At 57.5% G+C, this 24475-nt stretch overlaps 1 protein-coding gene across 1 annotated transcript; it reads right to left on the bottom strand.

Moving 5' to 3' along the window:
* Positions 1-24475, bottom strand: LIMK1 (LIM domain kinase 1). Its single transcript, XM_068524418.1, has 16 exons — positions 24371-24475; positions 22542-22638; positions 15929-16067; positions 15501-15610; positions 13798-14004; positions 9260-9365; positions 9010-9176; positions 7726-7909; positions 6788-6874; positions 6325-6456; positions 4971-5030; positions 4531-4596; positions 3996-4152; positions 1576-1631; positions 1197-1354; positions 1-1119 (listed from the first exon to the last, which is right to left on the bottom strand). Exons 1-16 carry the CDS (start codon positions 24423-24425, stop codon positions 957-959), a joined length of 1944 nt encoding a protein of 647 aa, XP_068380519.1. The 5' UTR covers positions 24426-24475; the 3' UTR covers positions 1-956.

Genomic DNA, 24475 nt, shown 5'->3' on the forward strand with positions numbered 1-24475 from the left:
CCCCCAGCAGCTGCTGCTGCTGCAGCCATATGAAAAAATAATACAAACTCTTCTTAAAAAATAGATTACACAGAAAGAACCCAGAGGACAGAGGGGCTTGGGGAGGGGCAGGGGCTGCTCTGGCCACTGGCAGGGAGCCTCGGGGAGAGGCCCGGGAGGGGTGCTGAGATGAACTTCAGGGGGCTGGGATGCTGGTGGACACGGCCTCGTCCACTCTGCCCAGCCTCCTTCTGCCGCTCCTCCCAGCAGCTCTGGCCCTGGGACCACGGCTCCCCTCTCCCTCCAGGGACCCTCCCTTCACCCTGAGGCCTGGTACCTGCTTCTCACTAAAGTGGCTTCAATAAAGAAACAAAAAGACCCAAAGCGAGGGAGGGCTGTTGCCCAGCCATGGGGACTTCCCCCCCATAGGAGACGACCTCTCTCTGCTTTGGGGGTTTGGATCATTATCAATACCTGACGCTACCTAGACACCCCCTGGGGGGGTGATGGGCCCCAGACTCCCTGTTTGGCTCCCGGGAATACACGTGACGAGCCACGGTCTGAGGCTGTCTGTCCTCTGGCCCAGCCTCGGAGGAGCTGCAGACGGGCAGAGTGTGCACAGGACAGCCGGGGCAGCGGGTGTGGGATAGGGTACCGGGTATGGGAGGGGGTACAGCTCACATGGGTCCTCCAGCTCATGCAAGGAGAAGCGTGAGGGGGCGGCCCCACCAAGACAGAGGTAAGGCAGGGCGAGGTGACGGTGTCTGTGCAGCCAGACCAGCTCTGGGGCCGGGGGCAGAGAAAGGGCAGGGGCCACGGCCCACAGGGTAGAAGGCAAGTTAGGGCCTGGCGCTGGGGAGGGGTCTGGGCGTCCGCTGCCCCGCTGAGGGTGCCACACCCGGCCACCGCATACAGAGGAATCTGGTGCAGGGTGGATTCTCCCGAGTCGGGGACAGGGGCAGCTGGGCGGGCCGGTCTCAGTCGGGGACCTCGGGGTGGGCAGGCAGTCCACTCTCGCCGCGCCGGTAGGTCTCCCAGAAGCCCCTGTCTAGCTGCTCCAGCTGTGAGCCCAGTGGCAGGTGGCCGGCCAAGTGCATGTGGAGGGTCTCCAGCCACTGCTCCAGCTTCACGAAAGAGGGCCTGGGGAGACAGGCGGGGGGACGGTGGGTTCGGGCTCTGCTGGGGACCACCCCACCCTAAGCCCCCACCCCACTCACCTCTTCTCGGGGTCCAGATCGCAGCAGCGCACAGTAATGGGGAAGAAGCTTGGGGGGCAGTTTGGGGGGCAGTAGCGGTCCAGGAAGCCTCGCACGTTGAGGCCAAAATCCATGGTGCGCGGCAGGTAGTCTGGGTCAGCTTTCACCCGCCCGATGATCTGTCCAGCACGAAGCCCAGCCGTTACCCGGGGCCCCTGGGACTGGGCATCGCCCAGGCGGGTTCGAGGGCAGGTCACACCGGGCCTGGCGCTCCCTGGACCACCACACCCCCCGGGGATGCCGGTTGCTGTGGGCAGCCCCGTTCCCAGAGCCTCCCTGGCCTGGGGCCCCTGCAGGCTTCAGCCTGCAGCCTGGGAGCATGAGCCCACCTGGGACCTACCTCACACAGGACGATTCCAAAGGAAAACACATCCACCTTCTCATCGTAGCTGCGGCCTGGATGAAGAGACCACTGTCAGCAGGTGCACGGGGCCAGGGATGCCAGCTGATGAGGGTGCCGGGCCAGGGACCCGCCCACTGCGGGGATACCCTGGCCAGCAGGTCAGGACAGGAGGCAGATGCTAGAAACCTCTGTAGGATCAGGCCTTAGGCTCTAACCCTATCCGAGCCCACCCAGTCTGAGCCAACCTGCTGGGGGGGGCAGTGGATGGGTAAAGGTGAAAGCCCTGGGCAAGGGGTTTCAGGCCCAGCTCGGTCACTAACCACCTATGTGACTCCGGGCAGGTCATGGACCTTGTGGTGACCCCGAAAGATAACTGTGTCAGACCCCTGGAACCTGTGAATGTTATTGGAAAAAGGGTCTTTGAAGTTACGATTAAGTTAAAGATCCTGAGATGAGACAGTCCTGGATTATCCGGAAAGGCCCTAAATGCCATCACAATTGTCCTTATAAGAGAGACTGAAAAGGAAAAGACACAGAGGAGGAGGCAGTCACATGAAGACAGAGGCAGAGATTGGACCGATGTGGCCACAAGTCCAGGAATGCCAGGATCAGAACCAAGCAGCAAGGAATGGATTCTCCCTTAAAATCCCCAGAGGGATCATGGCTCTACTGGATTTCAGACTTCTGGCTTCCAGAACTACAAAAGAATAAGTGTCTGTTGTTAAGCCACCCAGTTTGTGGCAATTTGTTACAGCAGCCTCAGGGACTGATACAGACTCTCTGAGCCTCAGTTGCCTCAGCTGTAAAATGGAAACAATACCCTCTCTCTAACGATGTTAAAAATAATCAGGACAGCCGCTCTCATTTATTGAATTCTGACTAGCTTACAAACCTTATCTAATTCTCACACTACTCCTTAAAGATAGAGACTATTAACCCCAATTTACAGGTTAAGTTATTGGGGGCTGGGTTATGTTAACTTTGGTCAGAGCTGGCGTTGAGATGACCCTGGCTCTGCAGCCCTGACCCTGTGTATTTGCATGTCCCCTGCCTGTGGAGAGGCTTTATAAGCCCCAGTCTGGGCACACATGGGACCACTACGTAACAGGCCTGAAAAAAAAAGAAATGGAGTGGGAGAAAGGGGATCTGTGGGAGGCTGAATAATGGCCCCGGAGATGTCCCCATCCTAATTCCTGGACCCTGTGAACACGTTGCCTTATACGGCACTTTGCAGGTGTGACTCAGTTAGGGATCTCGAGATGAGATTATCTTGGATCATTCAGCTGAGCCCTATGGGATCACAAAGGTCTTTATGAAGGAGGGCGGAGGGTCAGGGTCAGGGTCAGGGAAGGAGATGTGACAATGGACACAGATGTCAGAGAGAAGAGGCTACGTTGCTGGCCTTGCTGGAGGAGGGACCAGGAGCCAGGGAATGAGGCAGCCTCTAGAAACTGGAAAAGGAAAGGAAACAGATCCTCTCCCCTTGAGCCTCCAGAAGGAATGCAGCCCTGCTGACACCAGACTTCAGCTCAGTGAGCCTGATACTGGACTCCTGACCTCCAGAACTACAGGATAATTTGTGGGTTTTTTAAAATAAATTTATTTACTTATTTATTTTATTTTTGGCTGCACTGGGTCTTTTTTTTTTTTTTTTTTAAAGTCATGTTCCTTGCTTTTTTAAAAAAATTTATTTATTTATTTATTTTTGGCTGTGCTGGGCCTTCGTTTCTGTGCGAGGGCTTCCTCCAGCTGCGGCAAGTGGGGTCCACTCTTCATCGCGGTGCGCGGGCCTCTCACTGTCGCGGCCTCTCTTGTTGCGGAGCACAGGCTCCAGACGCGCAGGCTCAGCAATTGTGGCTCACGGGCCTAGTTGCTCCGCGGCATGTGGGATCCTCCCAGACCAGGGCTCGAACCCGTGTCCCCTGCATTGGCAGGCAGACTCTCAACCACTGCGCCACCAGGGAAGCCCTGCACTGGGTCTTTGTTGCTGCGCGCAGGCTTTCTCTAGTTGCGGCGAGCGGGGGCTACTCTTCGTTACAGTGCGCGGGCTTCTCATTTACGGTGGCTTCTCTTGCTGCGGAGCATGGGCTCTATAGGCGCGTGGGGTTCCGTAGCTGTGGCTCACGGGCTCAGTAGTTGTGGCGCACGGGCTTGGCTGCTCCGCGGCATGTGGGATCTTCCTGGACCAGGGCTCGAACCCATGTCCCCTGCATTGGCAGGCGGATTCCCAACCACTACGCCACCAGGGAAGCCCTAATTTGTGTTTTTTTAAGCCAAGTGTGTGACGACTGGTTGCAGCAGCACAAGGAAACCAACGACAGGACTCAAAGAGGGGGAGGGCGGGACCTCCGCCTCCTGCAGCTCCGCCTGGGACCGCGGGGCCCTGGGGGATGTGCCAGGCGGGGCTGCCGACTCACCGTGGATCATCTCGGGCGCCATCCAGTAGGGGTTGCCCACCACCGTGTAACGCTTCTTCCGGTCTGGCTTCTTGAGGCTACGCAGGCCCTCGGGCTGCGTCTTCTCGTCCACCATGAGCCGCGCCAGCCCGAAGTCGGCCACCACCACGTTCTTGTTCTGGGTGACCCGGAAGCAGAGCCACACTGAGACACGCCCCTGGCACCACCTGCCCACTCCCTCCTCGGCCTTCTGGGGACAGCCTGTGGTCCCTCCATCACTGCCCCTTAGACGCCGGGCTCCCTGGGCCCACTTGTCCCCCACTGAAGTACACCCCACCCCCAAAGCTTCTTTCAGGAAGCCTGCCCTGACCACCCCAGTCCACACACCCGGGCCCTCCTCCGGGCCCGCAGCCCCTGGTGCAGCCTGGTGTAGGCTGCGGCCACCCTGTGGGCCGCTCTCTGCGAAGGCCACGCTCACAGCAGACCCCCCGCCCCCGCACATCTAGCGGGGTGGTGGGCGGGGCTCCCGCTGCCCCCTCCCGGCCCGGCCGCTCACCTCACGAACCAGGCAGTTGTGGGAGTTCAGGTCCCGGTGGATGATGTTCATGGAGTGGAGGTAGGCCTGAGGGTGGGGGGCACGGGGGTCAGGGGGCAGCCGTGCTGAGGGCCCCCAGCCCCGCCCGGGTCGCCCCAAGGCTCCCACCTTCCCCCTTCCCACTGGATCCCCTCTGTCCTCTCTCAAAGCTTCCTGTGGCTTCCATTTCTAAACTCTTTGTGAAGTTTAGGTGAGCGCTGGAGAATGTGTTTTGTTTTTCGTTTTTTGCCGCACCGCGTGGCCTGTGGGCTCTCACTTCCCCGACCAGGGATGGAACCCGCGCCCCCCCGCAGTGGAAGCGCGGAGTCTTAACCACTGGACCGCCAGGGAAGTCCCGAGAATGCTATTATAAGTGGGGCCGGATCACCCAGCCCACACGCTCCCCGGCAGAGCCTACTCACCATCCCCGAAGCGATGTCCTTGGCAAAGCTCACCCTCTGACTCCACGGGTACTGGCTGTCCTGGAGGTGGGGAGAATGACCAGGCTGAGCCAACGGGGCCACAGTTGCAGGACATTGGGTGAGAGAGAGACAGGAAGGGGCGAGTGTCCTGTAGGGTCCGATGACGCACCCCCAACTCTCTTCTACACCCACAACTGTCCCTTTTTTTTTTTTTTTTTGCCACGTGGCTTGTGGGATCTTAGTTCCCCAACCAGGGATTGAACCTGCGGCCCCGGCAGTGAGAGTGCTGAGTCCTAACCACTGGACTGCCAGGGAAGTCCCTCACAACTGTCCCCTCTAAGGGGTGTGGGTGAATAATTCAAAACAATTTTCTAACAGAACTGGTTCCAAACAGTGACGGGGTGGGAGATACTCTTCTATAGTTCCTGACCCACCTCCTCTGAGAACAAAAACTCTCTCTTCTACAAAATCCCAGTTTTTCGAGTTTTTAAAAAACCTGAACCTGCTTTCATGGACCAGCAGAGACGGGCCTGGTGAGGTCGCCTGCAGAGAGCTGCGGTGAGTCACTCTGGAGAGCAGGGCTCTGGGCTCACATCATTTGGGGAAACACCCCATTCTCTCCCCCCATCTCCTTGGAGACCTCAAGTGGGAGAGCAAGGACATCAGAGCGTATTAAAGATCCAGGTGCAGCCAGGAAGCCTGCGCTGGTGCAGCCCAGCATTTCTAAGTTGCACTGGACCACAGAATCCCTCTAAGAAGTTACACCTGTCCAGAGCCCGCAGGGACCACACTCTGGTGACAGCAGGTAATCCAACCTGAGGGACTGAGGACTCAGCGGCGAGGGAAGGGAACAGGGTCTCCAGGTCTGAGGGTGATGCAGGGGTGGGTGAACGTCGGATCCCTGGGCACCGTCAGCATCCCGGGAGAGCTGGAAGCTCCCCTCCAAGCTTCTTTTTTAGAGGAGGACCGGTAATTTCATCCAAGCTCCTACAGCAAGTTCTGAATTTTATACATCATGGCAAGAAGTGACTTGGTTTTGCTGAGAAGCAAAACAAAGACCCTCTGGGAGAGGTAACCTATGGCAGGTGCGCGGGGTTAACCTGACAGCCTGTGCGTCCCCTCAGCGAAGCTGCCACCCTTCTCTGGGCCCCAGCTTCCCCCCCACCTTAGATGGAGTCAGTTGCTCCCTTATTCGATTCAGAATCAGGGTCTGGAGGGCCTTTGAGACCAGAAGCCGATCCCCAGTGAAGAGCCTGGGAGGAGACTGGGACCCACAGGGGAGCCGCTGGGCCCAGGGTCCTAGGGCAGGAGCGGCTGGGACGGGTCTCAGGCGGGGGCTCTGCCCGGCACTCACCATGCCCTTGATGAGGCCCCGGAGCGTGCCACCCTTGATGTACTCGGTGATGAAATTGAGCCTCTTGTCCTTGTAGAGCACCCCGATGAACTTGAGCACGTTGGGGTGCTCCAGGCATCGCATGACCTTCACCTGGTGGGGTGCAAACAGGCTGGGCCCATGTCTCCTTCTCCCCGTTTCCCACCAGAGGCCACCACGGACAGTTCCAAAGATGGAGAAGCCTGCAAGCCCCCGGGGTCACACCTGCCGGCTGCCGTGCTCTTTGCTTGGGCTGCTCCCTCCCCCAGGGACGTCCTTGCCCCTCTCGCCCTCCTGGCAGATAGTTTCTCTTCTTCCAACGTGGGCTTGAGCGTCACATCCTCCCGGAGCCCGGAGCCCTTTGCCACCCACCGCCTCTCAATTGCGAAGGGTGGGGCAGGTCCTAGGAGTCTGGTGCAGAGGGCGCAGCAGGCCCCTCACCCACCTCCTTGAGGAACGTCCGCTGGGTCTCCTCATCGAAGCGGATCAGCTCCTTCATCACCATCACCTCGCCTGTCTCCCGGTGTGTCACCTGCGTGGGGACGCCCAGGGGTTGAGACTCGGCACAGGCACATGCTCTGCTCTAGGCCCGCCCTGTAGGAGGCCCATCCCCACCCCAGGCAGATGGACAGACAGCTTCAAGCTCTTCGCAGACTTTTCATGGGATGCTCCCAGCCCCCGAGGGGGTGGGACTTAAGTCCTTTACAGGTGAGGAAACTGAGGCTCAAGAAGGTTTCCTACCAGGGCCCACGGTCACCCAGGTGGCAGGAAGGGGGGTGGCCAGGGCTTGGGTCCAGGACCGCCTGACCCAGAGGCCAGCTCTCTTTCCTCTGCTCTGCTGGGCTGTCTCCTGGAAGTCAGATGGTAGCTCTACCAGAGATTCTGACCAGGGACAGGGGCTGGGGCCTGTCTGCACACGTGGGCAACCTGGCTGGTGCCTTTTGTAATAACTCTGAACCTTCCAGTCTGGTCATAGCCAGGTGACATCAGAGCCAGGGAAGGGCTGGTGTCTTGCTGGGGGAGACTGTGAAGGGGGTGAGCAGCCCAGAGGCCAGGAGGGGGCTGGCACTGGGCTCAGTAAGGGGGCCTGGGGGAGGGAGCCTTCAGGGTCAGTCCGGGCTGCCCTCCCATCCCCCACCCCGAGGAGCCACTTTCCGACAACCTCCTCCACGCGGTCTCTCTATAATAAGTCCCCTCCCCCTACCTAGCTCAGGGAGGCCCTGGTGGAGGAGAGCTCTGGCCAGCGAGTCTGGAAGCCAGATACCCTTCCACTGGGGCTTCCTGGGGACACTGGTGGGAGGAGGGTGGAGGACCAACGGGTCACACACAGACTGCCCCCCCTGCTCCACCCACAGCCCCATCCCTGCCTGGCGTGCCCTGTACCTTGATGGCCTGGCCGAAGCAGCCCTTGCCCAGCACCTCCCCGTGGATGAGGTCCGAAGGCCGGAAGATGCGGTGCGGCCGGCAGACCACACGGAGGGACTCGGAGCGACCCAGGTCCTTGTGCTGGGAGGCCGGGGAGCCCAGCGAGCCGGCGCCCGGGGACCTGTCGATGCTGCAGCTCCTCCTGGGGGGACACACCCAGTGCCCGCTGCCACCAGGTGGGCACCTGGACAAGGCCCCCTTGGGGGTAGGCCAGGTCTTGGCCCTGCCCCCCTCCCCCTGCCTGCCACGCCCCATCGATGCCAGTCTATGTACAGTCACCTGTACAGCCAGAAAGGGCAGCACAGGACAGCTCTCCTGGGACAGTCATAATGCTCTTGCCCCATCCTGATGCCAGTACCCAGTGCCCTGTCTGGCTTGGACTTCCTGTTAAGGTAGGAATGTTTGCCCTTGGCCTTCTCTGCCTGGTGACCCTGGATCGGACGCTTTATCTCCCAGAATTTGAGTCCCAGGCCTTGGAGTGCAGAGGCAGACTACCTGCCCAGGATGCCCACAGGTGGCCTTGCAGGGTGGCCTGAGCTCCAGACAAATGCAGGGGAGGAGGAAACACATGCCTTCAATATCACTGTTTCTTAGCGTAAAGGCTGTCATCCCAGGTGTCCCCCTCAAAGCCTTGACCAGGAGTCCTGAGCAGACCCCCGCAGTGAGTGGCATGAGGACCAGGCTGCCTCTGGGCTTCTTCCTGGGGCAGCCCCCCCACCTCCCTTTAAGAGGGTACAGGGCACTTGGCCCCTCTGGCCTGGACCACCAAAACAGTCCCCCAGCTGTCTCTGGTCCTGGGCACCTCCCCCCAAAGGGGACCAGAGTGGTCTCTGTGAAACACATCACTGTGCTGCAACACCCTTCGGTGGTGCCCCGGGATGGGCAAAGCCCACAGACGCCATCCACGAGCTTCTGCCTCAGAGCCCACCACTCCCCAACACATCCGATGCCCCAGCATCCTGAGCTGCTGGCCAGCTGCTCCTCGAAGCCAGGGCGCTGGTCCACCCTGGAAGCGCTCTGTCATCCCCAGCTCGGGGTGCTACTTTCCCCGTTTGCCCCTTCGCATCCTCCTTCCTCTTTCTAGCCCCCTGCACCCCTTGCCGGCCTCCTTCTTTTTGCAGGGCTGACTCCCCCGTCAGACTGTGAGCTACCAGAGGGTAGGGACCAGGTCTCATCCCCCCTGAGGCCCAGCGTCAGTGAAAGTACCAAGATACAGTACATCAAGGTGCAGGGCTGACTTACAGGACAGGCTTCTGCCGGCCGGAGCTGCCCGCCTCCCCGCTGGGAGTGTGAACCGGGGAGACCAGGGGGCTGGACTCAGGCCCCAGCCCGTGGCTCAGTGTGTCATGGGGGTCATGCTCAAGAGTCAGCTGGAGCAGGCGGCTGGTTTCCTGGATCAGCAGATCAATCTGGGGAGAGCAGGAGTGTGGACAGGTGAGTCTCCCGGCTCTCAGGGGAGCAGCACCTCCAACCGCAGACCCAGGACCCATACCTCGTCCAAGGGCACATTCCGGATGGGCGTGCCATTGATTTCCAGGATCCGGTCTCCAACGTGGATGGAATTCTTCACATCCGGGCTCATGCAGCCCGGGTCCACTCTGTGGGCACAGAGCGGTGGTCAGACCCCTGCTCACCCCGCTAGGAAACCAAGGCCAAGGGGATCAGATCAGGAGCACTGGGGGCAAACCATTCTATCTTGTGTGATCGGCAGGTGGCAACTGGCGGGAACACCGAATTCTGGTTTGGTGGGAAGAGTTCTATACTAATTACAATGCTTGCCGTGGGTGTGGAACTGGAGAAAAGTGGCATGCCCCCCAGGTATTTGCCCCCCTGTACTAGATGCTCGGGGGCTCCTGTTCAACAGAGCGTCGTCTCTGCCATGGAGGACAGACCTCTCCTTCTACCTGGCTGGTACGTGTGGGGCAGACAAGTGTCAAAGAGTCCTAAGAGGGTCTGGACCCACTGCTTCCTACCTGACCCCCAAACTTGCCCTGCAAGATGAAGCTAAGGCTCCCACTCCTCTGGGACCGGCGGGAAGGAGCGAGCAGCCTGGGCTGAGCCACAGCTGCAGGGTGGAGATGGGGCTGGTGCCCTGGATCACTTGGCCATAAACTAACTCACAGAATGGCCAACTTGCCAAATTTACTTGCTTCTTTTAACTCCTTGGTGTTAACTATCTGATTGTCATTTTGTCTTCATGAAATCTTTTCAAAGAATGGTCACTGTGTCTCTGCCCTGAGATGGGGAAGGGCTGGGGGAGGGTGGGCAGGACAGAAAGGAGACTGAGAGCTTTAAGAAAAACAGATTGCTAGCAATTTTTCAATTATCGAAAGTATATTCTCACATGGGGGAGAAGTGCTTCCTTACACAGGGAAGTCAGGTAATAAATACAGCAGGAAGAACACAGTTAGAAAATCACCATTTTGTAGCCATCACAGAATTATCTGTGGATGCTGGAGTCAGTGAAAGGCTGTTGGGAACAGGATATTTACAGACTCATATCTCACAGACGACTCAAACTGGTTACATTGCAAAGGGGAAAAAAAATCCTTTACAGCAGAGACAGTGGACTGCACTTTGACCAAATAATCGAAGTTGACATCCCCAATAAAGGGAGCACTTCACTGACATCCTGTGTCTACCAGTAAGATGCACAGAGAAGGACACAGCATCAGTTACCTGGTTAAAATGCATGACTTAAACCTAAGGAAGAGGAACCCTCCGTCAAACCCAAATGGAGGGGCATGCTCCTTAACTGACTTGCACTCTTCACAAATGTCAAGGTCATAAAGGACAATGAAAAGTTGAGGAAGTGGCACAGATTAAAAGAGATTGAAGAGACATGAGGATTCAATGCAATGTGTGATCCTGGATTGGATCTTGGATCAAGGGGGAAACTGCCATAAAGGACAGTGTTGAGACAACTGGCAAAATTTGAATGTGGATTGTATACTGAATAAAAGTATCAATGTTAAATTTCCTAAATATCATAATTCCACTACAAGATACAAAGGATAATTATGTAAGGGAATGCCCTTGTTTTTAGGAGAAGGTCTGAAGTATGTGGGGGGAGGATGGGTCAATGGTGCCTACAACCTCCACTCAAATGATTTAGTAAAAAACAGCAATATGTACAGGTACGTGTGTGTATATACAAATAAGTATATATATGTATATACACACAAATATATACACAGAGGGAGAGACACACATACCTCAAGTGTGGCAGAAAGTTAAAATTGGTGAACTTAGGTAAAAGGTGTATAGGTATTCAATATACTTATTATTTTAGTAATTTTTCTATAAATTTGAAATTTTCAGGATTAAAAAAGTTAAAAAAATAGTGAATATATTTTCATGCATAAAGACTTCTTATGGATATAGCCTTAAAAATATATTCCTTAGGGAATTCCCTGGTGGTCCAGTGGTTAGGACTTGGTGCTTTCACTGCTGTGGCCCGGGTTCGATCCCTGGTCGGGGAACTAAGATGCCACAAGCTGCACAGCATGGCCAAAGGGGGGAAAAGAAGCAGGAAAGAATGCTCACCCAGTGAGGGAGGCAGGGAGGAGGTGCCATGAACCCTCTACTCCTAAAATTCTGCCTGGCTGTCAGGGGCCAGGTGGTCTGGGAGTTTCCCCATCTCTCTCACCAATCTGTCTGCTCACTTGTGTATGGAAGGCAGCTGCTGGCCTGGCTGATGCTCAAGATGGGGGTGGAGATGCGGAGTCAAGCCCAGCCTCCTCCTCCTCCCCCAGTACCATCTTCACTTCTCACCAGTGCTTAGGCATGGGGCCTGGTACCTGGCAGGTATGTGAGAAACGTTCACTGAATCCAAAGAAAGCTGGCACGTGGCTCCCACACCCAGACATGGGGAACGTTTAAAACTATTTCTCAAGGGTCCAAGAAGGCCCAGGAGAAATCTTAGAAGGCTCCAAGGTATCTGACTTCCTCGTCGTTCAGACAGAGACCCCAAAGCCCCGAGAACTGCTCAACGTCTCACAGCATGTTATCAACTGCGTCAGCCCCTTAACCTTCATTTCTTCTTACATCTCGGACCTTTTCTACAACCTTTAGAATTTTCTTTAGGGATGATCTGCTAGTATCAAATCCCATTTTGTCTGCCTTAACATATTTTTATTTCACCTTCATACTTGAAGGATATTTTCATCAAGTATAGAATTCTAGGTTTATGGTTCTTGTTTGCTGAGTGCATTGAATATATCATTTCACTATTTCTGGCTTTCATTGTTTCTGTTGAGAAATCAGCTGTCAGCCTGTTCTTTTTTTGCAGGAAATTTTTTTTTTAAAAATAAATTTATTTATTTATTTTTGGCTGCATTGGGTCTTCGTTGCTGCTACACGCAGGCTTTCTCTCTACTGCGGCGAGTCGGGGCTACTCTTCGTTGCAGTGCGCAGGCTTCTCACTGCAGTGGCTTCTCTTGTTGTGGAGCATGCGCTCTAGGCGCAAGAGCTTCAGTAGTTGTGGCACACGGGCTCAGTAGTTGTGGCTCGTGGGCTCTACAGCACAGGCTCAGTAGTTGTGGCACACAGGTTTAGTTGCTCCTCGGCATGTGGGATCTTCCCAGACCGGGGCTCGAACCCATGTCCCCTACATTGGCAGGTGGATTCTTAACCACTGAGCCACCAGGGAAGTCCTCCCTATGGCTACTTTTAAAGTCTTTTCTTTTGCCTTTGGTGTAGTAGTTTCACCAGGTGGGGTAATCCATGGGTGAATTTCTTTTTAGTTTTCCTGTTTGGGATTTACTGGGTTTGAGTCTGTGGATTGGTTTCTTTTATCAGCTCCGGGAAGTTCTCAGCCATCGTATCTTCAAATACTGCCTCTCTCTCATTCTCTCTTCTCCTGTGATTCTAGATGGATGATTAGATCTGCTCACTCTGTCCTCCGTACGTCTTAACCTCTCTTTCCCTATTTTCACCTTGTTGTGTTTCTGCTTCTCTCTTCAGCTGTTTAAAGCCCTCCTCTACTGCTAAACCCATCTTTCACTTCTAGGGGTTCTATTTGGTTCTTTTCCAAATTCATTTGCTCTTTACTCACTTTTTCCAAGGATCTCTTATTTTTTAAAACATATGGAGCATAATTATTTTATATTGTTTCTGATAATCCCACTATCTGCAGGTTTTGTAGGTCTGCTTCTGCCACCTGTTGTTTCTGCTGGTTCTTGCTCACAGTGCCTTGTTCTCTGTGATTTTTGACCGAACCGCTCACCTTCCTTGGGACGCTTATCTCGAGAAATTCTGTGAAGCCTGGACGTGGGTTCCTCCAGAAAGGATCTGCATCTGATTCTGTCAGAGCCTAGGGACATTACCCCTAGTGGAGAAGTACTTTAAACTTTTACAATTTTGCCTGGAGGTTTTCTGAACCACCCAGGCATGTGAACTTGGTTGGCAAATCCAAGTGTATGAATTCTCAGGGGAGATTCCTTCTCCCCTTCCATTTAGGTTCAAATCAGTTTATTTTCTAGTTCTGGGAGTTGGTTGCCCGGGGTGGCGGGGGGGCGCTGGTGGATGGTATGGTTTATTTCTTGTTCTTCCTCACCCTGAGAGCCCTTTGGGGGTTGCAGCTTTATGGGGTGGGGAGGCGTTCTCTTATTAGACTTACTTTCCTTGAGCAAGTCAGGTCTTTGAGAGGCTCAGCCATGAGAAGACTCGAAAACTGAAGCTTAATTCACCCAATTTAGATTTGCCCTTAAGGCATGGCTGCCTTCCGTGCTCTGCTGACACCCCTGGGCTCCTTCCTTCACTTATTCCTGACCTGGTTACTTCTCTTTCTTGTTGGGTCATGCAGGGATTAAAGAAAACATTTAAAATATTTTATCTAACATTTGTTATGTTTTTTTGGAGGAATGATTGGACCAGGCATCTGGTATACCAGGTTGTCAGAGCTGGGTTCCATCTGGGCCCATGTGCTCACCCATTCTCAGGACACCCCTGCCCCAGAGTCGGCCACCCACCTAGAGCATCCATGCCCACAGCTGCACCAGCTGCAGCCTCAGCAGGCCAGCCACTCACCCCTGGACGCGGACGGTGTGGGAGTGCTCTGTGCTGCAGCCTGGCGGGCCGTGAGGGGGGTCGATGGAGACCGAGAGGCCACGTTTGCCATGAGCTGAGGCTGGGATGGATACGAGGGTGACTGTGTGGGGCAGGTGGGAGCTGGGGGAATCAGGCAGGATCTGCTCAATGACGGGGGTCACCACAGTCTGGTAGTAGCAGTGTCCGCTGCAAGAGCCACAGGCGGTGGGGACCCAAAGAGCGGGAAGAAAAGTGCGTCAGGACAGTCACCAGCATCACCCCCACCCCGATCCCTCAGCCCCGGGCTCTCTTCTCCTCCCACCCTCCCCTTACTGCTCCCCAAGGGAAGAGGAGGATTTTGGCTGCCTGATGGGCTGGGAGCAGGAACTGGGCATGCTCAGCCCAGCCTTGCCCCTCTCCGGGGCTCATTCTGGGTTGTCTATGCTCCGTCAGCTGGCCAAGATGAGGCCTGGGGATAAATCCAGTTCAGCAGGAAGTCATTAAGAGCCCATTTGGGATCCTCAAAAGTCATGCTGCCCTCAAATCCAGCTTTAGCAGTGTTGCCATAATAAAGAGTTTGTCTGGTCTTTGTTCCTGGCTCCTGGGAAAGAGGCTCTAAATCCTTGGAACAGGAGTATCTTCCTTTTTCTTGAGCCCTTCAAGCCACACTTGAGCTAATGTTAATGAGATGACTCAGGCGGCGGGGAGGGTGGTGCTGGTCACCAGAAAGACTGACCACGTGATGAGAGGGCTGCGGCTCTGACCCAGCCTGACCTCGAGGAGACTGAGTTCAATCCCGTGCCCAGTGATTCAATCAATTATGCTACATAATGAAACCCCAATAAAAACTCTGGTGATGCCAGGGAGGACGGGTCACACGTCTTGATTCCACGGGTGGAATGCACGGAAGCTGTGCATTCGAGACCCTCCCGGACCTCGCCCTTTGTGTCTCTTCATCTGGCTGGTCCTGATTTGTAGCCTTTAGTAAAAAACTATAATTGTGAGTATAGTGCTCTCTTGAGCTCTGAGTCATTGAGCGAAGTATCAAAGCTGAGAGAGTTGTGGGAATCTCTGACTTTGCAGCCAATCGGTCAGAAATGCGAGCGGCCTGGGGACCCCCAAACTTGTGGCTGGTGTCTGAAGTCAGGGCGGTCTTGCTGGGGACAGGTCCTGAGCTCACAGGGTTGGTGCTAACTCTGAGGGCTGGTGCCAGAACTGCACAGCAGTGATGTCAGTAAGAAAGCTGATGTCTGTGGGACTTCCCTGGTGGTCCAGTGGTTGAGAATAAGCCTTCCAAGGCAGGGGATGTGGGTTCGATCCCTGGTCGGGGAATTAAGATCCCACATGCCGCAGGGCAACTAAGCCCGTGCACTGCAACTACTGAGCCTGCGCGCCGCAACTAGAGAGCCCGTGCGCCACAACTAGAGAGAAGCCCGCGCGCCACAACAAAAGATCCCGCGTGCCGCAACTAAGACCTGACGCAGCCAAAATATTAGATAAATATTTAAAAAAAAAAAAAAAAGAAGAAGAGAAAAGAAAGCTGATGTCTGAGGCTTTCTCCATCTGATTGCTGTGTCTTATTTCCCAGTGGTTTCTACACTGTCACTATGACCGCCCCCCACATGGAAAGGGGAAGGGCCCCGGCGTGGGACACGTGTGACACGGGTGGGCACGCCAGGCGCAGGGAGGGGCGGGGCACTCACCAGTACAGTTTGGAGTGCTCCACCAGAGTGTAGGTGTCTCCGTCACCGATGAAGGTCCCACATGTGAGGCAGATGAAGCATTCGGGGTGGTATTTCAGCTCCCCGGCCACCTGGAAGGGGAGTTGGGGGGGCGAGGACAAGCCACCTCAGCAGCCCCTTCAGCCCCTATAGCTCCTCCCCTCGGCCTCCTCTCAGAAGGGCAGCCCCAAACCAACTTCGGGGCAGACAGAGTTGCCTCCGTAATAGGGGGCTGAGGGATACAGACAGAGAAACAGGCTCAGGAGGCACAGAGGAATCAGAGAACTAGTGAAAAGAAGAACAAGAGGGATGATGGGAGAGAGATCTGGAGCAGGGAAACCTGTGAAAACACACACACACACGTACACACACACACAGGTGACGTGTGTGAGTGGGGGAGGGGTGCTTACCATGACCAGCCCCTTGGTGATGTGCTCTGAGCACCCGTGGCAAGACTCGCCATAGCGGGCCCAGTAGTCCTTCTTGCAGAAGAGCTGCCCATCCTTCTCGTAGTACTGGTGTGAAAGGGAGGCACTGCATTCGCAACACCTGGGTGGAAGGGGAGCTGGGGCTCAGAGGGGCCCACCCCTCCCGCACACCTGGGCCCTTCCAGTCTACAGGCAGCACTAGAGAAAGGTGTGCCCTCTGGACGGAAGCAGCCTGTGCTGGGGCACAGGGCTTGGCAAGTGGAGCCGGGGATGGATTCAGCGCCCACCCCCACCCCCTCTGCCGTGGTCCCTCAGCCAGGAGCCTTGGTACTATGTGCAGCCTGAACAACCACCCTCAGCAGTTCTGCACCCAGGGTGTCTGGCCCACTTGCTAGACCTGGGCTGAGAGGTGCTCTTCATCTGAGCCCCCTGTCCCTTGTCGTGCAAGGAAGATGGCCAGCGAGGGCAGGCAAGTTACTCTCAGTCACCCACCAGTCAGGCCCAGGGAGGGATGGAACCTGGGAGCCCAGGACTCAGGTTGGGGGGGGGGGCGGGGCTGGAACAAACTGTGAGCCCCACTCTTCCAGTCTAGTCTGCTTCCTCTCCCTCCCCCTCCCCCCACTCCCAGCAAAGTGGAGGCAGCTCTGGCCACTGATGTAGACGGTGGTGACCTTTCGGCGCTGTGAAGACCTACTAAGTGCTGGCACCTTCCCATTTTCTTGCTTAATAAATTTACTAATCCTCACAGGCCACCATGAGACAGGCATGGCTATCCTCATTTTAGAGATGAGGCAGATGAACTTCGGAGGGTCCTCCCTGCCCAAGGTCACAGAGATGGGCACCATAGGCCCCATGAAGATACACCCAGTTCCACCAAGATACAAGGCAGGAGTTCAGCTCAGTATAGACCAGTCAGTCAGTTAAGAGAGGGGATCTCCCGGTTTCCTAGGCTCCAGCCAGCCCCACGGGTGCTGCCAGTCACAAGAACGGGGTTCAGCATAGGTAGCAGGAAGGCCTGGCTGGTGGGGCCCCTGAAGGGCAGATGGGGAGAAATGATGTACAGGCTTCTTTCTAGGTGCCACCCCCCCCAGGCCAGGAGCTAGACCTACATGCCTGCCGTCTTTCCCCTCAAGCGTCCTGGTCGGGTGGGGACCAGCAGCTCAGCTAAGCCAGGGTAATAAGCAAATGCAAAAATGTGGGACCCCCAGTGACCGACATCCCCCTCCGCCCCGGGCACGAGCCCCACTGGGTTCTGCAGAGCCTGACCCAGGGTCCTGGCATGCATAGGTATGTCTGGGCTGGAGTACACACTGCGCAGAGAACGGCTAGGGGACCCGTCCAGCTCTGTTGCTGTTTGGGTGCTCCGGGTGATGTACCAAGGTCACATAGGGATAGGAGGGCCCAGGCCCAGAGCTCATGGCTCAGTAGGGGAACAAACCAGGAGACAGGACGGCAGGAAAGACTGGGGCTGGGTCAGAGAGCACTGTGCTCCAGGCAGCCGGGAAAGCCTCCGCTCTACCGTAGCCTGCACAGGGCAGCACTCACTCACTGCACTCACTGACTGCTCCTGAACTAGGGAACTGGGGAGGGGGAGGGGGAGGAGGAGGAGGAGGAGGGAGCGCACAGCAGCAAGAGTGCTGCTGGGACACTGTCCCTTTAAGAGGATCCAGCCAGTTCCCCATTGTCTGGTAGCCTGAGGGGAGGGGCTGGGGACCACAGCTTGGGGCTTTGGGCAGGGGGCGGGCAGAGGAACACAAAATGCTCGGGTTTTGAAGCCAGGAAGGCGGGGTCTGATGAGCTCTCTCAATGGGGTGGAGACTGGGGAGGGAAAGCCTCTGGAGGCAGCGCTGGGATGCGGGAGGCTGCAGCGGAAGCAGTGGCTGGACGGGAGCCATGACGTCATCTGTTGCCCCCGCAGCCCTTCCTGCCCCCACAATCGCTGCGACTGCAGTGGGTGGGCATCTTACCACGGGGCGGGCGACAAGGCAAGGAAGGCACCGAGCCAGGAGGGCGGACACCCGGGGACGGTGAGGTCCCCAGCGCAGCCCCCAGGGGGCTCTAACCTAGCAGGAAGGGGCGCAGGAGAGCAGGCTCCGCAAAGAGGCGGGGCGCAGGCAGCGCATGGTGACCTTGGGGAGATTCCCCACTCCCTGTGCGGATCGGTGATTCACTTCGCCCTTCCGCTGACCAGAGCCACCAGACACGAAGCGCGTCACAGGAGTGTCACCGCAGGAGTCTCCCCCACAGCCCCAGGCTGCAGGAAGCGGCCCCCTTCCCCACCTCTGTGGGCGGGTCAGTCGGGGCTGTGGAGCGGCCGCCTTCCTCCAGGGGAGAGAATGCTCTTCTGCCTGCAAACTCCTAGTCCTTCCCACGCACAAACATTCATCACTGTAGCAGCCCTGGAAGACCCCACGTTGCTTCACTCAAGCTCTGTGAGTGCAGTCAGCTCCCTGATAACCACTTCCCTGAAGCCTGCTCAAACGCGCCCATGGCCCCCCACGCAGCCTGCACCCCCAGCCTCCGCCATTAACCTGCCGGCTCCCTGAGGTCCCAGGCCAGGCACCTACAAACGCTGGTCCCCGAAGAGAACAGAAGTGCTTCCTGCCAGACTGGCTCACTCTGTGCACTCAACCAGGAGCAGTTCCCACCCCCAGCGTCCTCAGAACTGCTCCAGGGTGCCCTGGCTCAGCCTCCATCTCAGATAGGGGATCTAGCCCAGGCTCACATAGTGGTTTGGTGGCTGGCGCCTGGAGCCTCAGTGGACCTTTGCCGATGGAAGGCACGCAGGAGCCCCTGACCCTGTGCATCCCCTCACCCCTCAGGCCCGCATCTGGCCAGGAGCCAGAGGAGGCAGGTGGGGCAGGACATGCCTGGCTCTTGGGGTGCCCCCCAATGCCCCTGCCCCTACAAAGGGTGTCAAGAGAGTAATACCAGGTACAGTGTAACCCTCTCCCAGAGCAGGCGAAGGCAGAGCCAGGCTTGGGCAGGAGAGAAGGGCACTGTGGGGCTGGAGGGGGGCATGAACAGGCCGGGCTGGGAAGCAGTGGCAACCCCTACAGCGACAGGTCCTTCCCTCCCAGGGGTGCCCTCTACCCAGAGCCACATCCCTGGACACCAAGGGTGAAAAAGAGCAGCTGGGGGACCAGCCTCAAGGGAGACCTGTACCAGAAGGGCCAGGAGCCTCAGCGGTGGCCTGCTTCCCCTCGACAGGCGGCCAACAGTGACCAAGGAGTTTCAGTTCTCCTGCCCCACTGCCCGGCCTCAGGTGGGTCTGTCCCACCGTGGCCTCCAGCCCCAGCCCTCACACCAGGGGCCCTGCCCGAGGCCTGGGACAGGTGGGGAGGGGGCTTTCCACTTACTTAGCCCGTCGGAGGAAGCGGCATCTTCTCAGGTTCGAGGCCAGCATCCTTTGCTGCTACCTATCGCAGGGGGGCCCCAGAGGCCTACGGGGAGTGCAGGGGTGGGCCAGACAGGCTGCTTCCCCATCCTACTCCAGGCACTCAGGATTGGAGGCTGCAGAGGGAGGGGCCAGCGTGGCCACACGGCAGGGGAGGAGGATGCAGTGATGTGGGTGCAAGAGGACTTGGTCTTAGCTCACAACAGGAAGCAGCTGAAGGGCCTACTGCCTGGGCTCTGGTGCGGGCGGAGAAGCTTGGCCGGCACCGTGTCCTCAGCCCTGCACACCCGAGAAAGGCACCCTCCGTGCCCCCCGGCCTCTGCTGTGACAAAGGCACTGGAGACTCTCTGGGGACAGGGAGCAGCTGCTTCTTCTGGTGCTGCCCCCGAGGGAACAGAGCTTGACTTCCACGGACAGTCCATCCTCCTTGCCTGAAAGTCCCCCAAAGAGGGGGGCGTCCCAGCCCAGGCTCCGGCCCCCAGTGCCAGCTGTGCACTCAGCCCTCCTCATCCAGGGTCAGCCCAACCAGCCTCCAGGGAGATGTTACCCGAGTTACGGCAGCCCCAGGGCTCCTGCGCTGCAGGCTTCTGGGAAGGGACCTCCCAGAGGCAGCAGCTGGGCAAAGGGAAGCCTGGACCCTCCTGGGCCTGGCCACGACCTTCCAGGAGGCTGGAACAGAGAAAGGGGCTGGCTCTGCCGTGACAATGACACCTAGTGCTAATGCCAGAGGCATTCTGTGGGCCCACAGCAACTCTCCCGCTGCAAGGCTCTCGGAGCCCAGGGGCTGGTAGCAGCCCCGCTTCACGGCACTGAGATGCTTCCAGGGGCCCAGCAAGCAGCGACTCCTCTCTGAGCTGCTTTCCTGACTGTCATGGGAGTGAGGACACTGTTGGCCTCAACCCGATTTGGGGGCTGTTGGGAGAACCACACGCCGCAGGGCCAGAAACACTGTGTAAGTCGTGGAACCAGGTGGAAGCCATGGCTCTTACTGCCTGTGGGCCCTCCCTCACTGTGGGAGCCTTCCCTGTGTCCCCACCGCACCAGGGCCAAACCCAACGTGCCCCCTCCCTACCTCCCCCTCCTGGGGCCTCAGCCCTCTGCTGGTTAACAGGGCAGGGACCCTCCCAAAGCTAGGCTCCACGCATCCTGTCCCACTGCTGCCCTTCTGTGGCTTCTGTGGCTGCACGCCTGGCCCTCCCCCATGTCTCCCAAGGCTCTACCTCCCTCCCCACCCCATGCACCGGGGCCCCCAGAGTTCTTCCCTGGATTTCTCTCGGCCTCTTCTCAAATCCCATCCCCCAGCACTGAGTGGGCTGTTCTCTCTGGCCGTCCCACCTCTGACCGGTCTCAGGTCACCTCGGCCAGCTCTCGCGAGGGCACTGCCACCCTGGCTAGCCTACTGCACCTCCACCTCAACAAGGACAGGGCACAACTCCTCACCAACCTGGCCCCCAGCTCCACCAGAGCCAACAGACCACTGGCCTCCTCTGCACCCGGGGTGAAAAACCAGACCGCTGTAGATTCTGCCCCTGCCACTCACCAGCCCCCTGCTCCACCCCACAGCCCCTGACTTCTTCAGCTCTGCAGTGACTTGGAGTGAGACAGACATAGGTTCGAGTCCCAGCTCTGGCTGTTGCAACTTTCAGCACGTTACTTGATTTCTCCGAGCCTCCATTTCTTACGTGGAAATCGAGCAAATAATGGCACCTCCTACGGTTATGGTGAAGGTTTAATGAAATGACATTACAAGAGTCACCAATGAATAGTGGCTAATATGACTAATCCTTGCCAAATATCGTCCCTTCTAGATCTGAAACTCTCTCCGCTCTTAATCAGTGTCCTATGTCAGGTCTTATGAGCACAGAGCCCCGAACTATTGACAGTCCCTTCCCTGCCATGTTACCACCATCTGCCCACCGGGATGGCATTTTTCAATAGCACTTCTGCCCACATGCCTCCCCTGCTTTCTGACACTCTCTGCTGGCTCCCTACTGCCCTCAGAAGCTCCTTATCTTGGCACTCAGGGCCCTTCACTGAATCGATCCTAACTTTGCCTCCTCATCATGTCCCTCGACTCGCTCTGTTCCAACCAGATGAGCTGATCCCGGGCCTTCAACGGTTTGCCCTGTCCCACCTCCCTGTCTCTGCCTGTTCAGAGGCCCTTTCCTCCCTGAAGGCCTCCTTCTGAACACCTGATTGGGAACCCCAGGACACGGAGCCCGCCTCTCTTCTGGGCTCCCCAGCCAGTGTGGGTGCTGTGTGTTCATTTCGCCCACTGGCTGTGTATCTTTGGTCAAGAGAATTAACCTCTGTGTTCCAATTCATGGAGACAACACACATCCAACCATAAAGAGTCCTTAAAACAGTGCCTGGCCCTTCCTAAATTGTAGAAAATGTTAGACATTATTTTTATAAAAGAAAACAAAATCCTTGTCGGAGCCTCCCACTGCCTAAATTAAACCCCTTCGGCCGGTGGTTGATGCCCTGACCCCAGCTGGGCCTCGCCACTTTACCTTCCCTCCTTTTTGGTGCTTTCCTGCCTGAACTCTGTTGTTCACTGACTGGGCCAGGCCCCGTCACCATTCTACCCTTTGCACCTGCTGGGCTCTCCGTCTGGAATTGCTTCCTACCACACTTCTCCATGTGGGAAATCTCACATCCCCAGCTCTGGCCCTACAGAGCTATCTAAGGCTACCCCCTGCCCCTGCTTCTCAGGATGGTGCTCCTGGATTGCTGGGCCACCTCTGGGTCCCCACGTGCTCCACCACAGCTCTGATCCTACTCTCCTACACTTGGGAGTTGGTGTCCGGAGGGAAGGGACTGGCCTTACTGGCTATGCATCTTCCAAACTAGCCCGGGGCCCAAAGGAGGCCCAGCTCCTCCCAAGGCCTCTCTCCGGAGCACCAGCACCCAGAAGGCAAGGGCGCACTGCCCTCCACTCCTCCCCCACCAAGGTGCCAACAGGCCTTGGTATTACGAGCATAAACGCAAGTCTCGCCTTTTCTCTCCTTTTCTGTCTAGAATGACAAAAAAGAAAGGCCTCCAGGGATCTTCTAGTCCAAATGCTTCACTTTACAGATGGGGAAACTGAAGCCAAGGACTTGCTGGAAGTCACAACCAGAGATGGCACCAGGAGGAATCGCCACGTCTCTGGCAGGCCTTGCTTAGGGCATCCGAGCTCAGGCCAGCCTGCCCTACCTGAAGCAGTCTGAGTGCCAGTCAGCATTCAGGGCCTGGAGGTACTGGCCATCATAGATCCTCTGGCCGCAGCTTGCACACACGGGCAACTCGCTTCCTGCAGGGGTGAAAAGGGCGTTAGGAACCATTCTCAGGAGATGCAGTTTGCTGCAGGCCTGGCCTGGCCTGGCCTGCCCTGCCCTGCCCCAACTCCACATGCACCTCCACAAATCCTCCCGTACACACGCAGCGCCCAGGCTGAGCAGTCACTGTACAGAGCAGGAGAGCGAATGCAGGTCTGAGAGTCTTGCTGAGACCACAGCTGAACTACCAAGCTCCTCTGGGCCTCAGTTTCTCTGTCTGTAAACTGAGGAGGAGGAGCAGATGTCCGCCAACCCCCAGCAATGGCATCCTTCAACTAAGGGTCTGGCACGGTAAATGCGGAGAAAGAAAGCAGCACGATTTAGAAATAAGGCAGTGGCTGACATTCTTGTCACAGCCCCCCTTCCTCTCCTGCCTGCCCAATCCCTTCAAAGGGCAGGGACTGGACAGGGCTAGGTTGGTGCGTCCTGTACCGAAGCCCCCTGGAAGGCTTGGCTATGCCGTGGCCTAACAAGGGGCCAGGGCCGTAGGGCTGGGCTCCCAGACACCTGCTCCAGGGAGGCCTGACACCTCTTCAAGCCGGCCACTAGGCATGCTTAGTCATCCTTGGGGCCTGACACCCTTGGAGCTGGGTGGGCCCTGGAAGATCTCCCAGCCTGCCCCTTCCCATTGTACAGATGGGGAGACTGAGCCCTGGAGAAGGTAAGGCTTGCTGGGTCACCAGCCAGGCTCCAAGGCCACAGTCTGCCCCTCCATGAGGACCCAGGGACCTAGGAGCTACCGTAAGGTGGGCCCCTGCTCCAAGTGGGCCTTCAAGGACCTGGGGGAGGGTTGGCAGTAGCCCCAGGGGAGCGCAGGGCTGGAGAAGCTGGCATTATAGGACTTTTGTTGAACCTGGTGGACCTATGAGATGGCTCAGATGAGGAAACCCAGGAAAGGAGATCCCAGGGAGGGAACCTTGGGGTCTTCATAACCCTAACTGTCCTGCAAACCCAAGCCTTGGGCCCCAGTAGGGGGAAGGGGCAGAAGAGGAGGCTAGGATGAGAGTCATCTTCCCAGCCAAGACTGATGGCAAGCACTGGGTTTGGTGCAGGGAGAAGGGGTGGAGGCCCCAGAATACATCCAAAGGTGCCCCAGAGGCGCATCTCTGCTCTGTCCATCCTGCCCCCAGGCTCCCAACCACCAGCACCACGGGCCAACTATGCGGCCCTCAACTGTACAAACGGGGAAACTGAGGCCCAGCAGGCAGCACCTGGCTCAAGGTCACGGAGCCGGCCAAACGCTGGGCTGCGAGTCAGGCCTGAGGTTTTCCCAGCGACTCTTTCTTCCAAGGCCAGTTAGAGACGGGATAAGGGGTGGCCTAGGGCGAGCCCCGGGTGGACACAGCACGCGGATGGAGGCCAGGGCTGGAAGGGCTGTGCCTGGGATTCCTCCTGGGTGGTCGTCTGTCGGGGGACGGGAGAAGGCGGGGATGAAAGGGAGGAGGGGCCCTCCGGCTGCGGGAGGGCAGCCCACCGGGGCCGAGGAGGGGGAAACAGGGTGGGAGCTTTTCAGGGAGGGGCCTGCGGGCTTCGGAAGGACGAGCTCATCCCGGAGGACACAGGGGCGCGGCCTCGCGGCAGACCCAGCCTCCGCGGCGGCCAGGCCCGGCCCCCACCCGTGCCCCCCGCTTCCCCGTCTCCCCGAGCGCGGCGCCCCCGCCCGCCCGACCCCTGGGTCGGCGCCCCGCCGACCCGCACCCCGCGCACCTTCCTCTCCCATACGTTCTTCCCTCCAGGTGCAACAAAGTAGCGTCAACCTCATGCACTCGGCGGGAGGCGGGGCCCGGCGGGGCTGGGGCTGGGGGCGGCCCG

This window comes from Eschrichtius robustus, chromosome 16, assembly GCF_028021215.1.
Source record: "Eschrichtius robustus isolate mEscRob2 chromosome 16, mEscRob2.pri, whole genome shotgun sequence".
Taxonomy (NCBI): Eukaryota; Metazoa; Chordata; class Mammalia; order Artiodactyla; family Eschrichtiidae; genus Eschrichtius; species Eschrichtius robustus.

Excerpts from the sequence above, each read along its gene's own strand:
- LIMK1 (XM_068524418.1), bottom strand. The coding sequence starts at position 24,425 with ATGAGGTTGACGCTACTTTGTTGCACCTGGAGGGAAGAACGTATGGGA. Across the intron at positions 15,611-15,928 it reads TCACCAAGGGGCTGGTCATG|GTGGCCGGGGAGCTGAAATA; the intron begins GTAAGCACCCCT and ends CTCCCCTTCCAG. Across the intron at positions 1,120-1,196 it reads GATCTGGACCCCGAGAAGAG|GCCCTCTTTCGTGAAGCTGG; the intron begins GTGAGTGGGGTG and ends CTGTCTCCCCAG.